Below are 14,186 nucleotides of genomic sequence, written 5' to 3'. Positions count from 1 at the left end.
GATTCTGTCCAGATTTTCTGTTCAGCAAGGGATATGATAAGGCTAAAGCAATGATCAAACAACGGGTGGGAGATGTACAGTGACAACTGGATCTAGCTAGTACTCCAACTTTTATTGCTAGTGACTCCAATAGATATTATTTTTATCATCTAGACAAGACCTTAGTGCATACACAGCCATCTCCCTGTGCAGAAAGAATTCCCATCAGTATTTTAACTAGATGTACTGAGATCTGCTTTCACAAGAAGCAAGATGGAAGAAAGGATTAAGTAATAAAGAGGTTTTTACAGGACTCAAGAAAGAGATTTTAAAGCACACATTGATGAATAATTTCCACTCACTTTTTCCTTTTACATCAGGTTCCAGTTGAATGATATTAGTAAGTATTCTCTGCATTCCTTCAGGCTGATAAGGAAGAAAGAACAAAGATCACTTCAACAGTCTAAGCAGAAATAAAATTCTGCTATCATGGCAGCAAAGAAGAACTCAAAATGGCAACTTGAAAACACCAATCGCCATTTGGTTTCTGGTACAAATGCAGCATTAGATCAATAATGTTCCAAAATATATTGTGCAAAAAGATTCAGGTCAGCCCCAGAGACTTCAAGTAGGTAAATCATCCCACCTAAGAATCAGTGGCTGCTGAGTTAAAGATAGGTCCCATCTACTCTTAAATGGGCCTTAGTCATAATCGCTTCTGGATGTTTCTAAAATGTCTGCTCACACAACAATTCACTCAGCCCACGTGGAGACTTAAGTACTGAGCAGGGATGGTGGTGGGGAGGTCATTGTGCTCAGCCCTGCTATTATAACAGTGTTAACATTGTGTTAACAGATGCCCTAGCAAACTGACAGAACTCACCAAAGAGAAGGCAGAACTCCTTTAATTCCTTGCGGTGCTGCTTATGCTTGTCCTAAGACCGTGGTGGCGATCCGATGGCAAGTATGCCAGAGATGGCATGCAAAGCCATTTTTCCTGGCACGCAGAAGGTGGGGAGGAGGAGGAACAGGCGCACACCTTTTCCTGCTCTTCCTAATCATCCTGGGCCTTCAGCTGCCTCTGGAGAGGCAGGTGAAGGCCCGGGAGGTGCAAGGGAGGAGGAGGAATAGGTGAGTGCCTATTCATCCTCTTCCCAGGCCTTCAGTTGCCTCCTGCATGGCATGCACCTGTCCTTCTTCCCCTAAAACGTTCACCATCACTGTCCTGAGACATTTTGCAGTGCTCCCTGCAACACACATACACATATACACTCACACTTGCACACACACACACACACACAAACACAGAAAATCTAAAGCAAGCGTTATTAGTTAGCATTATTTACTTATAAGCAGTGCAGTCTCTTATCAGGTTTTGTACATAATCCCACTTTACATTAATTCTACTTATTACTACTATATTCTAGTCACTGTAGAGAAATCTTATAGCACCTTTGAGACTAACTGAAAGAAAGAAGCATGAGCTTTTGAAGACTTAAGTATATGAAAGTTCATGCTGCCAACTTTTTTTCTTTCAGTTAGTCTCAAAGGTGCTACAAGATCTCTCTACATACCAATTCTACAGACTAAGAACAGCTCTATCTTTGTATTCTAGTCACTGTTAATTACTTAGGCTTACATCCAATTGCTAGTCTCAGCAAGAGGAGGCCTGCTGAATCAATGCAAATATGATAATGGAACATTTGCATAAATAACCGGAATTCAGTAGGTCTGCTCTAGCTAGGAATACCAACTGGATTTTGGCCATACATAGACTTTAGGCAAACACAAAGTTTGCACTCATTCTGCAGTCATCACTCAATAAGGTGAATGTACAACACACTACTACTGTCAGGTCCTATTTCTTTATTTTAGCACTCTCTAACTTCTGTACATGTTGTACTATAACTGCCATCATCCTGATCCAGTCCAACAATCAGAAGAGCCAAGCCAGAAGCCATAAAAGTGAATTTTGTACATTTTGAAATTTTACATTAGGTGAAGTTCAAGTGAGTAGGCTTTCACTTCTGCAAGAGAGTACAAAGGCACACAGGGAGTTGCAGCCATGTGAGGCAACCACCTCCTCACATAGAAGTGATTCCACAAATGGGTAGTGTTAACTGGGCACCATCCACCAAGCTTTCAGTTTTTATCATTAGATTACTGCCTACCTTCCTCAGAGGAAAAGGAAGATGCAAGTGTGCCCATATGTAGTTAAATGAACAACTGGAGGCACTAGAAAATTGTGATTAGCTTAGTGCAACAGTTCATAGGTTGGGTTATAGGGTTTTAGCTAATGTTTCCCCCAGTTTAGAAGGTGCTAAATTGCTCTTCAGAGTTGTAATGGTAATATATCCCCATCAGGCCCGGAGACATGTTGGAATTCTCACTGGAGCCAGGAAAGACAAGAAATGTATGCTATACCTTATCCTTAAACCTGTACTCCTTCATACCACACAGTCATAGCACTAGGATTCCACTTTGACTGTCATGGCTCTATTCTATGGAATCCTATTGTTTGTACTTTCATGAGGGATTTTGAATTCTCTACTAGTCAGTTCTAGTGTCTTCCCAAATAACAAAGTTCAGAATTACACAGGATGTAACCATGGCAGTGGAATTATAATGATATAATCAGAAAGAATGAAAAGGGTCCCTTGACTATAAACCTCAATGTATTTAAATTCACACAGGCCTTCAGAAATTTACTGAATGTAAAGGGATTTTGTAGCACCATTGAGACTAAGTGAAAAAAAGATGTAAAATAAGCTTTCATAGACTCAGTCTACCTCCTCAGATACATCTAAGGCAGTAGACTAAAGAGGTTACTACACATGATTACATCAGGAAAAAGGCAGCTTTGGCAATTCTTATCACACAACGACACCTCTGACCCATAACTGCTGCATTCCTTTTCATTGACAGAGGAACCTGTCAATGATATTGCAATCATGCTAGTCCCCACATATGAAATGTCACTGCTGGGGCAGTTGCAATATTGGCAGTCATATAATGTCAGTGTCTCCTGTCCCTCCTCCCTTACTATTCCTATGCAACCTGGTTCCCTTTATTATTATTTTTATGATTCTTTTCTTTTCTTTTTTTAGAAAACTTAACTCATAGTAGCAAAACTCCAGAACTGTGTGGAAAATGTGGAGGGAAATAAAAATAAATGACTGAAACAATTGCAATGAGAATGGGACTCATGCAGTAATGTCCTAAATCTACAAAAGTTCATGCTACAACTTCTTTTGCTCAGTTAGTCTCAAAGGTGCTACAAGATCCCTTTGCATACTGGTGTTCCAGACTAACATGGCAATGTTTATGAATTTCAGCCAGTGTAAGGTATTTTTGCTATTGTTTAAATTCCAGTGGGTAAGAACTAAAAGGCCAAATAGGACAAGATCCGCCCAGCCTGGAGAGTGTTCTGTACTGTTGAAGCCACAATGATACATGCTAGATTTCTGTTTGATGACAGCTAAGCTAATCCTTCAGGCCTAAGCTTCCTATCTAAACTGACTATTGTGGTGGAGGAAGACCGAGTCAAGGTGCGCTATGACAAGAATGTTCTGGCTGTAGTCTCTCTTTCTGCAGATTTTATTAGAGGGCCTAGGTTGATACCTACCACAACCCTCAGTTTCTTCTTTACACCATCCGATACCATCACTTGCCAAACAGCTGCTTTGACCTCAATGTCATGGAGTCCCAGTTGCAGTGGGACCAGTACAAATGGTACTGCAGTGGAGGACTGGCTTTTAATAATGATATCCTGTCGGTAGCGTTGCTTGGCTGTGGAAGCACTGCAGAAGGCTGGGTTGTGAATCAGCTCCACTCGCACCTGACCACAAAGAGAGAAGAAACTGATCTTTAAAAGCTGTCTTGGCAATGTAAAAAATTCTGAACAAAGAAGAGGGCAGTTTCTTTCTGTGGAACAAGCTTCACAACTCCTTTGCTTTCTCCTTCAAGTAGCTATCTAATTTCTGTTCTGTATATATCAGAAGATATAGCAAGACTGGTTATAACTGGACGATGACATTTGGCAGAGAAGCTTGTTACAGTCAGTAACCAACCTCTCTGGGGTGTATCACGCTGTATCCAATTTCGGGGTATGGGTTGGCTTACCTGTTCCAATTGGAAGGTGGGGAAGTTCCTTTAAGGAAAAGACCTAGACTAGAGGCATTGACCCTGCTTGGGGGACACTGCAGGTTGGCTTCACTTCCAGGTGGCTGGAGAAGGTACCACCAGGCAGTTCACACTGCAGTGGGGATTGTTATCTTTGCCATTCCCGTTGTTTACCAAGTACGCAGATTGGGTGGAGTATTTTTTGAGAAATGGGTCAACCATTCATGGGTTCTAGTCCCTGTGTAGAGCCAAAACACTGCAATAGGGCTGTAGCCAATAAAGTTGTGGTCTTTTATTCCCAACAAGATATGTGTGTTGTCTCTTTATTTCTACTTGCTCCCCTCTCCCGGCTTGCTGTTTGCTGTAATGAGTATGGTGGTCCTTCCATATTTGCTGGGGTTATGGGGAAAGACACTATGAATGGAGAAAAACTGCAAATAAAAACACTGTTCTTTTTACCTAAGAGAACACCCCTCTAGGATTCTCCAGGTCCTCCAGTGCAACTCTACATCCGCCAGAAGTTGATCATAGTATCATGCTGGAGGACCTACAAATGCCCTGAGAAGTGTTTTCTCAAGAACTTCTGACAGAGTTGTGCTGGAGGACCAAGAGATTCCTAGAGAGAACATAATCAAAACTGCAAATAAGCAAACCTGCAAAAGTCAAAGTCACGGATATGGAGGGCCAACTGCACAAACTCCTGTCCAAATCCCAAAGCCTACCCTGATATTCTCTGTTCCATAGTTGTAGAGAACAGCCCGAATCTCCACCTGCTCATTCCTCACTACTGAGTAAGGCACCCTGAGGTCAATGAAGAACTCCTTCATGACTGTTATTTCATAAGGGTCAGCCACACAGATCCCTGTAAGGAAGATCAATAGGGAAGAAAGTAGGTTGAGAATCAAAAGCAGTCATGCACCAAATCTCCTTGCAAGCATTATTAAGGAGTTGTCCACTCTCCTGACCATGTAGGATGCTTTACCTTTTGTTTCTGAAATGCTCACAGCCAACACCTCCCAGGTTGTGATGGAATCCTTCAGGTAAAAGGGCACTATCTTGGATGAAATCCTAAGTGCAAGAAAAAAGGTGCCATGTCATACCTGGGGGCAGCTGTTATGTTACACAAACTAAAGTGGAAAGCAGATGTGCTAATTTATATGCAGCTACTGTTGGGCATATAATTCTTCCTTAATTCTTCCTAACTTCCAGGACAACTAGCCTATGTTCTTATGTGACAATTTTGTTTCCTCTCATTCCTGCCAGTGGCAACCAGTAATGGCAGTGGGGGACACACTGAACACAAATCAGAACATGAATAAACTTTCCTAGGCATTCTAAAAATCGAAAAGGATTCATATGGGAGCATTGTATTTGTAGTATGCTGTTTCCATAAGTAGCTATACCCAGAACAGAACATCCAGCAATAGCATTTACATTTCTATACCGCTTCATATTGAACTCACCACTGTCTAAGCGGTTTACAATCTGCAAGCCAATTGCCCCCAACAAGCTGGGTACTCATTTTACCAACCTATGGAAGTATAGAAAGCTGAGTTGACCTTGGAGCCATGGGATCAAACTCACAGCTTTGTGGCTGTAGTACCAGCATTTAACCACTGCACCACCAGGGCATCCAGTTCCAGTATTAGTAAAGAAAGACCTTTATCTGTCTAATTTATTGTGTCTAGAGTTCAGCAACTTTTAAGTGGGACCATGGACTTTATCGCACAGCTTACGTAACCCGGCTTATCTCTTCCAAATTGAAGTCTATTTTAAACTGCAGCCAAGTCCTATAGGAAGGATTTTGCCACCAAAGCTGCCCAGCAACTTCAGCCCAGCTGCAGCCTGGGTCCCAGGCATGCTTCAGGAGCCTCATTTCAAAACTGGGAACTTTCTTACTTCAAAAAATGGCTGCTGAAGCATGTCAGAGACCTAGGCTGCAGTCAAGCTGGATTCCCCGGCAATTTTGGTGACAAAATCCTTGCAATAGGTCCCAGCTGCAGTCCATATTAGAATTCAATTCGGAAGAGGCCCCATGCTTTTTCACCAAGAAAAGCCAGTTAAACTGAACTGAAGGATGTTTTTTGTTTTAAAAAACACGTTTACACAGAAACCCATCTTTTCCAGAGTCTACTGCTCAAATCACAGTTGGTTCCTAGCCAAGTCCAGCTGGCAGGAACTAAAGGGTATTATCCCAACCCATCATCCTTCCCTCCAGCTGCCAGTTGTGTTGAGGAGTCAAAAAGGAAGGGTAGGCAATTCCAACATTGGAGCACACATGGGAGCGAAGTTTAAAACCTTCAGCTTGATTGTCTCCTTTCTCCTTTTTCTTAGATGATTTAGGATGGAGAATTCTGAAGCAATACTCTCACTAATCTACATTCACAACTGATTTTGCAACCCTTTGTGAATTCTATTAGACAATTAAGAAGACAAGTCTATCTCCAAACTGAAAAGTAAGCTGTTGTAAGCTGTTGTAAAGAGAGAAATATAGCAGACAAGATACCCCTGAGCATTCGGACGTTCAGTCAGCACTTTGGTTTCCCACAACCAGCTCTCTGCAAATTCAGACCTGGAGACAATAGCATCCTCATCCATTATCAATTCCTCATTATCACCTAGAAAAACACAAGACAGGTTTGGTAATGATTATCTTTAGTATTGTGATTTCTCTTTAAGAGGGGGAAATACAAATTCAGAGCTTGACTTTTTTGAAACTCTTTTGTTCAAAGGAAGAATAAAGAGATGGCCTGGGTGATGGTGGAATTGGATGCCATCACATCATGCTTTGGTGGCTAATGCTTATGGTCACTGTGGTGTTTGTATTATCTGCCACTCCAGTACTGATATGGAGGGCCTGTAACAGAAGTCTAAGGACATAATCACATGAGTCCTGTTCTTACCACAATTATGCAAATTAATGAAAACACAAACATACTAGTTTTTGAGCAGCCATTGGGAATAGCAAGGGGGAGGGAGACAGGGAGAGAGGAGGACACTGTGACACCAACTGGGCTTGTGCTTTTCTTCCTGTTGTTTTACCTTTGTATTTGTACGGAGGATTCTTCCTTTATTCCATCCATATTATACACACACACAAACACACACACACATGATGCCACAATGTGTTTTGCAAAGAAAGAAAAAAGTTCTACTTGCTTCTTGCCAGATGCAGTTGATCTTCTCGTTGATTCGCATCCCGTATGCTTTTAATAAAGTTGCAGCATTCAAGGAAAGCAGTTTTGCACTCGTTCTGATCGTCTATGTATTCGGCACGCTTTTCGCAGCTGTACCCCATAGGATTCTCATACATGCCATCCTCACAGCATTTTCTCATTGCCCTGTCTGCATACTGGGCCGCTGAAATATACAACTTTCATGAAACAGCAGAAAGTGTCCTTCCAGACAAGTCTGGCTATCATGCTCAACAGGAGAGAAAACACAGCTGAAATACAGATGAATTCTATTGATCCACAACCCGCTTGCCTTTTTTCTAGTCAGTTACCAGAAACATCAAAATGGTTTGACTTTTTCCTACATTTTATACACTGCCAGTTCTTTGACGGTCAAACACCCTGACTGAAAGGCTATCCATTTGGGAACCAATTCACCAGCCAATATCACATATTTCAGTTTAGCCCCAGGTACTAATAGTAGTGCTCCTTTTCCTTCTATCAGGACACCATAACGTTTTCAAACAAGCTAATTCCCTTCCCATCAATTTCCTTTTTCCTTCATCCAGTCAATATCCTTAACATTCCCTAGACTGTGGAAGTCACAGATCATTTGTCTTGTACAGCCATTTGGCCAGTTGGAATTAAAAATTCCTTTTTTAATTTAAAAATGTACAGATCAAGAGGTGCTTTGTATGCACATCTTTAGATGTGGTGTCTGCATGGGTCAGGAAACTCTGGGAACAGCCCCATTTCTTGGGGACTTCCATTCTGACACTGGGCAGCTGTTCACACGCACATCCTGCCAGCCTATGCCATCAGCACTGCCCCACATTGCTCATTCTGTGGTCAGAACAAGGCACCCAACATCAATCACATGACTGGGCACCATGTTCTGACATCAAAATGAACAATGCATGGCAGTGCCAGGCAACACAGTAGGATGCGCAAGTGAACAGCCGCCTGGTGTTGCGATACAGGGCTCTGGATTTTCCAGAAAGATCCAGAGTAACTAAGGGACTTATTTTACACTATTTTAAGTGGGCTAGACATCATCTTGACTTCAGGGTTTGACACTGAATGGGCTATACATCATCTTGACTGTTCACACCAGACTCGGGGATTGGGCCCTGCATTATCTAGACTCCCCACTGAGAGGTCAGGGAGAGAACATTTTATTTGGCCCATGTAGACAGAGCCTCAGTGTAAATAAACTTCTTCCATTACTCTTTGAGGGCCTCTTGTTTTGCTTCCAGCTCTCAGGTTCTGGGCAGCCTTCCAGCTTAGAAAAGGCGCCATATTAGACTACAGCTCCCAGAACTGTATGTCAGCACAGTCACTGGCCATGGTTCCTGGGAAATTATGGGAATTGTAGTCTGACAAAGAAGGTTGCCCAAGCTCTGTCACTAGACCAAATTTGAAATGATAGGAATGTGTTGGGCCACTGGTCTATCTAAGTCTGGTAACTCCTCACTAAGGTCTAAGATGAAGGTTTTCCCCAGATTGCAACTTGAACTCTAAGTACTGGACCTAGGCCACTTGTCAGTGTTGTCCAGGAGTTTCACTGAGCAATATCCTCATGCACTGTCAGACAGGTGATCCATCTAGACCAGTATCACCTACTCTGTTTGACAGTGGATTTCCAGTGAAAGCCCCTCCTTATGGCTTGAGTATTTCTCCACTCTCATACACATTTTACAACTTTATTCATTTAGACTAAAACATTTTTGTTCCCTGGGGTCTTTGTCACTTGTCACATACCTTTGCTTGTTTTAGACTCAAGGAGCTGTATGGAACGACGACGTCTCCGTCTTGCAACCTGGGGGCACTTTAAATCTGGGAGACAGCAGGGAAGGTAGGAAGAAGATATTATTGTCCTGACATGAAATAAGAAGGCAATACTACATTCTGTGATCTCATGCATGTTTCTCTGATCCTGTGCAGGTTTACTGAAAGGTGAACAGGGTTTATTCCCAAATCAGAGAGAATAGGATTGCAGCCTTAAGGCTTTTTGTGTTCTGTATCCCTCTGTCTCATGAGTCTCTGACAGTCCAGGTTTCAGCCCAAAAGCAGGTTACACTGAATGCTGTTTGGGGCAGAGATATGGCATCCACCACGGAGGTATGTTTAACCCAAAACTTCTCTGATCCAAATCACCAAATGTGCTTTTTCTTAGAAATTAAAATTTTCTTAGCCTTTGTTGATTTGTGTCATGCATTTGTATGCTGGGAGACCTGCTTGCCTTCTGCAAGATCCTGCTCCCAAAGAGCCTCTTCCAGGCATCCTAGAGTGTACTTTTCAGATGATGAAGTGCTAATGCAGAAAGTTACAGACCATGTAGGCATGGCTCTAAAGTGAGATGTGTTGTTTTTCAAAGGAATTCCTTTGCCATGTCACACTTCAGAACTTAAAAACATCAAGTAGTTTGTGAAACAACTACTGGTAATATTTTAAATAATGTTCTAAATGAAAATGAATGTTTTAAATCAGATGCAGGCATAATGTGGCCCAAACTGCCCCCAGCCCAGGATGCTTTAGTGACCCCCCCAGTGCCTCTAAAATTCCTAGACCAGGGTTTTTCTGGCCAAAAAAAGGGATGCTTCAGGTACAACAATTTTAAAAGGTCCCAAAGTTTCTGGGTACTTGTTGTTATTTTTAAAATGTGGATTTTTGAGAATCAGAAGTGGTTTTCCAGCCACTTTGGGTTTTTTTCTTTTTTTTCTCTTTTGATTTCTAGTAGTCCATGAGGTCCCCAGCAGGTCCCAGGACAAAACAGTGGCCCCAGAACATTGATGTAGTATATCCATTTTAAATAATGAATTAATAAATTAAATAATGCTAGAATCATCAAATTGGAAGAACTCCTATGAGCCCTCAAGCATATGAGCTCAGTGCAGGATCCCCAACTAGAATATTCCCAGCAGGTGCTGTCCAGCCTCCTTTGGAAGACATCCAGAGAAGGAGACTCCACCACCTTTCTAAGCAATTGGTTCTATTGCCAAACTTGTCAACAAGTTCTTTCTAACATTCAATCAAAATATACTCTCTTGCAACTTCAAACCATTAGACCTAGTCCTACCCTCTGGGGCAGCAGAGAACAGACTTTCCCCCTCTCTCTTTGACAGCCCTTGAGGTATTTAAAGAGGGCAATCATTTCACCCTTCAGTCTTCTCTTCACCAAACTGAACATGCCCAGCTCCTTCAACCTCTCGTCATATATTTTGTTCTCCATATCTCCTATCATCTTTGTTGCCTTTCTCTGAACCCGCTCCCACTTGTCCTTCTTAAAATGAGGCTTCAGAACTGAAAGTAGTACTCCAGATGAGGCCTGATTTCAATGATTGGTATTACTGGCAATGAATTAATTTTCCTGATGTCTTACATTTAAAATGATCAAATTAATTTTCAAACCTAACATTCTTATGCTGTGGACATGTCCCACTCCTACCTGATCTTTGTTTTGTGGAAAGTTTGCTGCTGGTCTCCAGGGCCAACCCAGCATCTTCAAACACACCAACGTTGTTCCTACCGCTGCCAGCAGTACAGCCAATGTCACTCTTTTCTATTGTGTCCCAAACCTAGAATAGAGTAGACCCCAGTGAAACAATGAATAGATTCAGCAAATTCCAAATCAAGATAAACCTCACTAGGGAGTTTATCGCATACCCCCCAAAAGCGATTTACCCCTGCCGGGATAGAATCACTTATGGGATGCAACTGGGAATTATCACATTAAAAATGCAGTCGGTGCCACCGGGCAAGTACATCCTGGCTAAATCTCGACTTGTAGTCATGCCCAGCTGGCTGATTTGCAAACATGGGAAGCTCCCAAGTTTGCAATTCAGCCAGTTAAGCATGGCTGGCATCCGGGATGCAGCCAGGATACAGATGCCCAGCAGCATCAGTGGCATTTCTAAGGTGATGATTTCTGATTGCATCCTGTAAGCGACTCTATCCCGGCAGGGGTAAGTTGCTTTTTTGGGGGTGTGATAAACTCCTAACTTGGTGCATCAAACCCCAAGGAACACTGTACCTTACCTTAGTCTGAGTCAGCTTATACTTTCTGTTCAGGACATAGACAGCTTTGTCCACAACCACAAGACCAACCCGAGCATTTGCATCCCCTTCCACTTTGATCTTCATAGCACGTCCTGGCTGTTGAACTTGATTGTCAGCTGCAGTTGCTCCTTTCACAACCAGCTGTTTGAGACAGGCAACACAGAATGATTGAAATAAAGTGCCATTTTCCTATGATCAGCTTTTCAATAAGTTGCAGTGATGGTTTAGAAGTCCCCTGTCCACTTTGTTCTCTCAAAATTAAAGGTTACAAGTGTACAATAAGTCCCTCATTACAGATTGTTCAATCTACAATTCACAAAGTATGTGTGTGGGGGGAACTGTCCCAGGAAAGAGCAGAATTTGCACACTTTTGCTACAATACATCTAAGAGGGTGCCTTTCTTTGACACTAATAAATAATATCAGCAGAAACCATGACTTACCGTTCCCATGCAGGTATCCTTCACATCCACCCAGACAGAGTCGGCCACAATTTCACTGTTCCCTACACGATAGTAAGCCACAATACGAAAGGAAGGGATGAGATTTGGAGTGATGGCTAGGGTCAGGGTCACTAGATTCTGTCCAGCAGCCTTGGGTTGCCTCCCAACCTTGAGCATTTTCCCTTTAGTCAAGATCTGATGATAAACAAAAGGATTGGTTTAAACTAGTGGTTCTCAAACTGTTTACCCTTGTGACCTCGCCCCCCCCCCCCCACTTTACATCTACATGCAGATGTTGCTCCCTCTCCAACTAAACCCAGTATATGTAAAAATATTGTGTTTGTTCAGTGTGAATATTTTTGTTTGGTCATTTATGTATATTCATTTTTTGTAAAGAAGTAACATCATTCAAATTGGAAATATATTTTTTAATACTTAACACATACTGTGTCACACACAGCCACACTCTCACACACCAAATGTAACACTCAGTCATGCTCTTTCATTCATTCTTTCACTCACACATGCACGTGTTCACACTCTCTCTCACACACACAGCCACATATACATTCATTATTTTGTGTATATGTGAGTATACACAAGTGCACATGAATGTAAAAAAGAAATTAAGAGTGTGACTTTCTGAGTGTCTGTGCCTAGGACACAATGGACAAAGTGGATGTACTGGTTGAGTTTCCCTGCTCTCTACCTTCCTCAGGCAGAGGGGGCTGCTTCATGTGCTCTCCTCACCTTTCTCTTCTCCCCCAGGACAGAAAGGGTATGGAAAAGGAAGAAGAGGAGGAGGTGGATGAGTCAGTGCCTCCAAATCTATCAGCCCCCCTTGAGTAACTCCCATGTCCCCTGGGGGGTCCTGCCTCACCATTTGAGAACCATCAGTTTAAACAATGGGATTCGGACAAGAAGAAAATAAAGACACTGGCATTGTACACATGTACCATAAGTGGAATAAAAATGTTTTTTCACCTTCCCATGAAGGAGTTTGACATATAAGAGTTTGCTTATATCTGATCGGTCCTCAGAAGGGCCATTCTGAAAAGCTGCCCTCAGCCAAAAGCTCTAAGGCTTGTCACTGGATGCTCCAGGACCAGCCATATAACACCTATATTGCAAGACCTACACTGGCTGCCTACCTGCTTCCGGGCACAATACATGGTGTTGGTGATAGCCTATAAAGCCCTAAATGGCTTGGGCCCAGGGTACTTGGAGGACCGCCTCTCCCCATATAATCCGCCCCACACTCTCAGATCGGGTGAGAAACACTTATTGAGAGTTCCTAAATTTAGATACATTTCATCTCAGAGGGCTTTTTCCATCACAGCCCCACAGCTCTGGAACTCTTTGCCCAATGAGCTCCGCACTGTCTCCTCCCTAGATGTGTTTAAGAGGAACTTGAAGACCTTCCTATTTCGCCAGGCTTTCCCTCCATGAGCATTAATTGTCACCTTAATCCCTTCAATGATGTATACGGTTCCATCCAGCCATTGCATGGTTTTTAATTGGTTTTAATTTGTTGTTATTGTTGTTATCTAGTTTGGGTTTTAGTTTATATATGGTTTTTTTATTGTATGGGGGATGGGTTTGCACTCGGTGGGATATTATTGTATTATTGTTGTTATTGTACTTCCATGTTGTAAACCGCTGTGATTATTATTATTATTATTATTATTATTAAGAAGACACGGGCTGTAGGGAATATTCCTGATCCTACATCCCCATGAGGACTAGACACATAATGAGAGGTTTTCCCTTTCGTCCCATGAAAACAAATCAAAGACAAAACAATAGAACGTTTTAAAGAAGAATGGAAGTGTATGTTGCCACTATTGGAAAAGAAATGGGGGAAATTATCGATAATAAGCGTTGGAGATTAAAAGTGATTATAAGAATAAGAGAAAAGAGAAATTTAGAACAATAATTTTAAAAAGTGGGGGACAAAATGGTAAGATGAAGATGTAACAGAATAATGGGATATTAGTAAATGAAAGAGTAAATATCTGGAGCAATGAGTAAAGTAGAATATTCATAGATAGAAATAGGAAACAGAAATTAAAATAGAATGTAAAAAAACTTTGAAAAATAGGAGGGCAAAGAAATATGTAATAACAACCCAGCAATGACAGGAACATGAAATATTTTAATATGTAGGGTGTGTAAAGTCTGCATGGAATGTGGGTTAAACTTTGGAATGAATTAGAATTTAATTATGTGTAATACCATTTCCTCTCTGTTGGTTTGTTTATTGTTTTTGATATTTGGTGTTATAATTTTAATTTATTTGTTGTATTTTTATTTTGTTTAGCTTAATTTACAGCCATTGACTCCACTCCTTAAATAAGAAAATAGATTACACATTCATAGGGAAGGTATTTAATGTAAGCTTGGGTAATGTA

General features: G+C 41.7%; 1 protein-coding gene across 1 annotated transcript in view; it reads right to left on the bottom strand.

Moving 5' to 3' along the window:
- LOC149323037 (A.superbus venom factor 1-like) overlaps positions 1 to 14,186 on the bottom strand; it is a 67,092-nt gene that overhangs the window by 28,006 nt on the left and 24,900 nt on the right. Inside the window, exons 13-22 of the mRNA XM_089486417.1 lie at positions 11,776 to 11,970; positions 11,313 to 11,474; positions 10,723 to 10,852; positions 9,036 to 9,110; positions 7,261 to 7,461; positions 6,608 to 6,719; positions 5,084 to 5,169; positions 4,824 to 4,963; positions 3,605 to 3,817; positions 342 to 405 (exon numbers count right to left, since the gene is read on the bottom strand). Coding sequence (XP_089342543.1) covers positions 342 to 405; positions 3,605 to 3,817; positions 4,824 to 4,963; positions 5,084 to 5,169; positions 6,608 to 6,719; positions 7,261 to 7,461; positions 9,036 to 9,110; positions 10,723 to 10,852; positions 11,313 to 11,474; positions 11,776 to 11,970 — 1,378 coding nt within the window. The remainder of the gene's footprint in view (positions 1 to 341; positions 406 to 3,604; positions 3,818 to 4,823; positions 4,964 to 5,083; positions 5,170 to 6,607; positions 6,720 to 7,260; positions 7,462 to 9,035; positions 9,111 to 10,722; positions 10,853 to 11,312; positions 11,475 to 11,775; positions 11,971 to 14,186) is intronic.

This window comes from Sceloporus occidentalis, unplaced genomic scaffold (assembly GCF_023333645.1).
Source record: "Sceloporus occidentalis isolate IW3139 unplaced genomic scaffold, rSceOcc1.0.p SCAF_1, whole genome shotgun sequence".
NCBI classification, from domain to species: Eukaryota; Metazoa; Chordata; class Lepidosauria; order Squamata; family Phrynosomatidae; genus Sceloporus; species Sceloporus occidentalis.
This window is presented reverse-complemented; position numbering and strand designations above follow the sequence as displayed.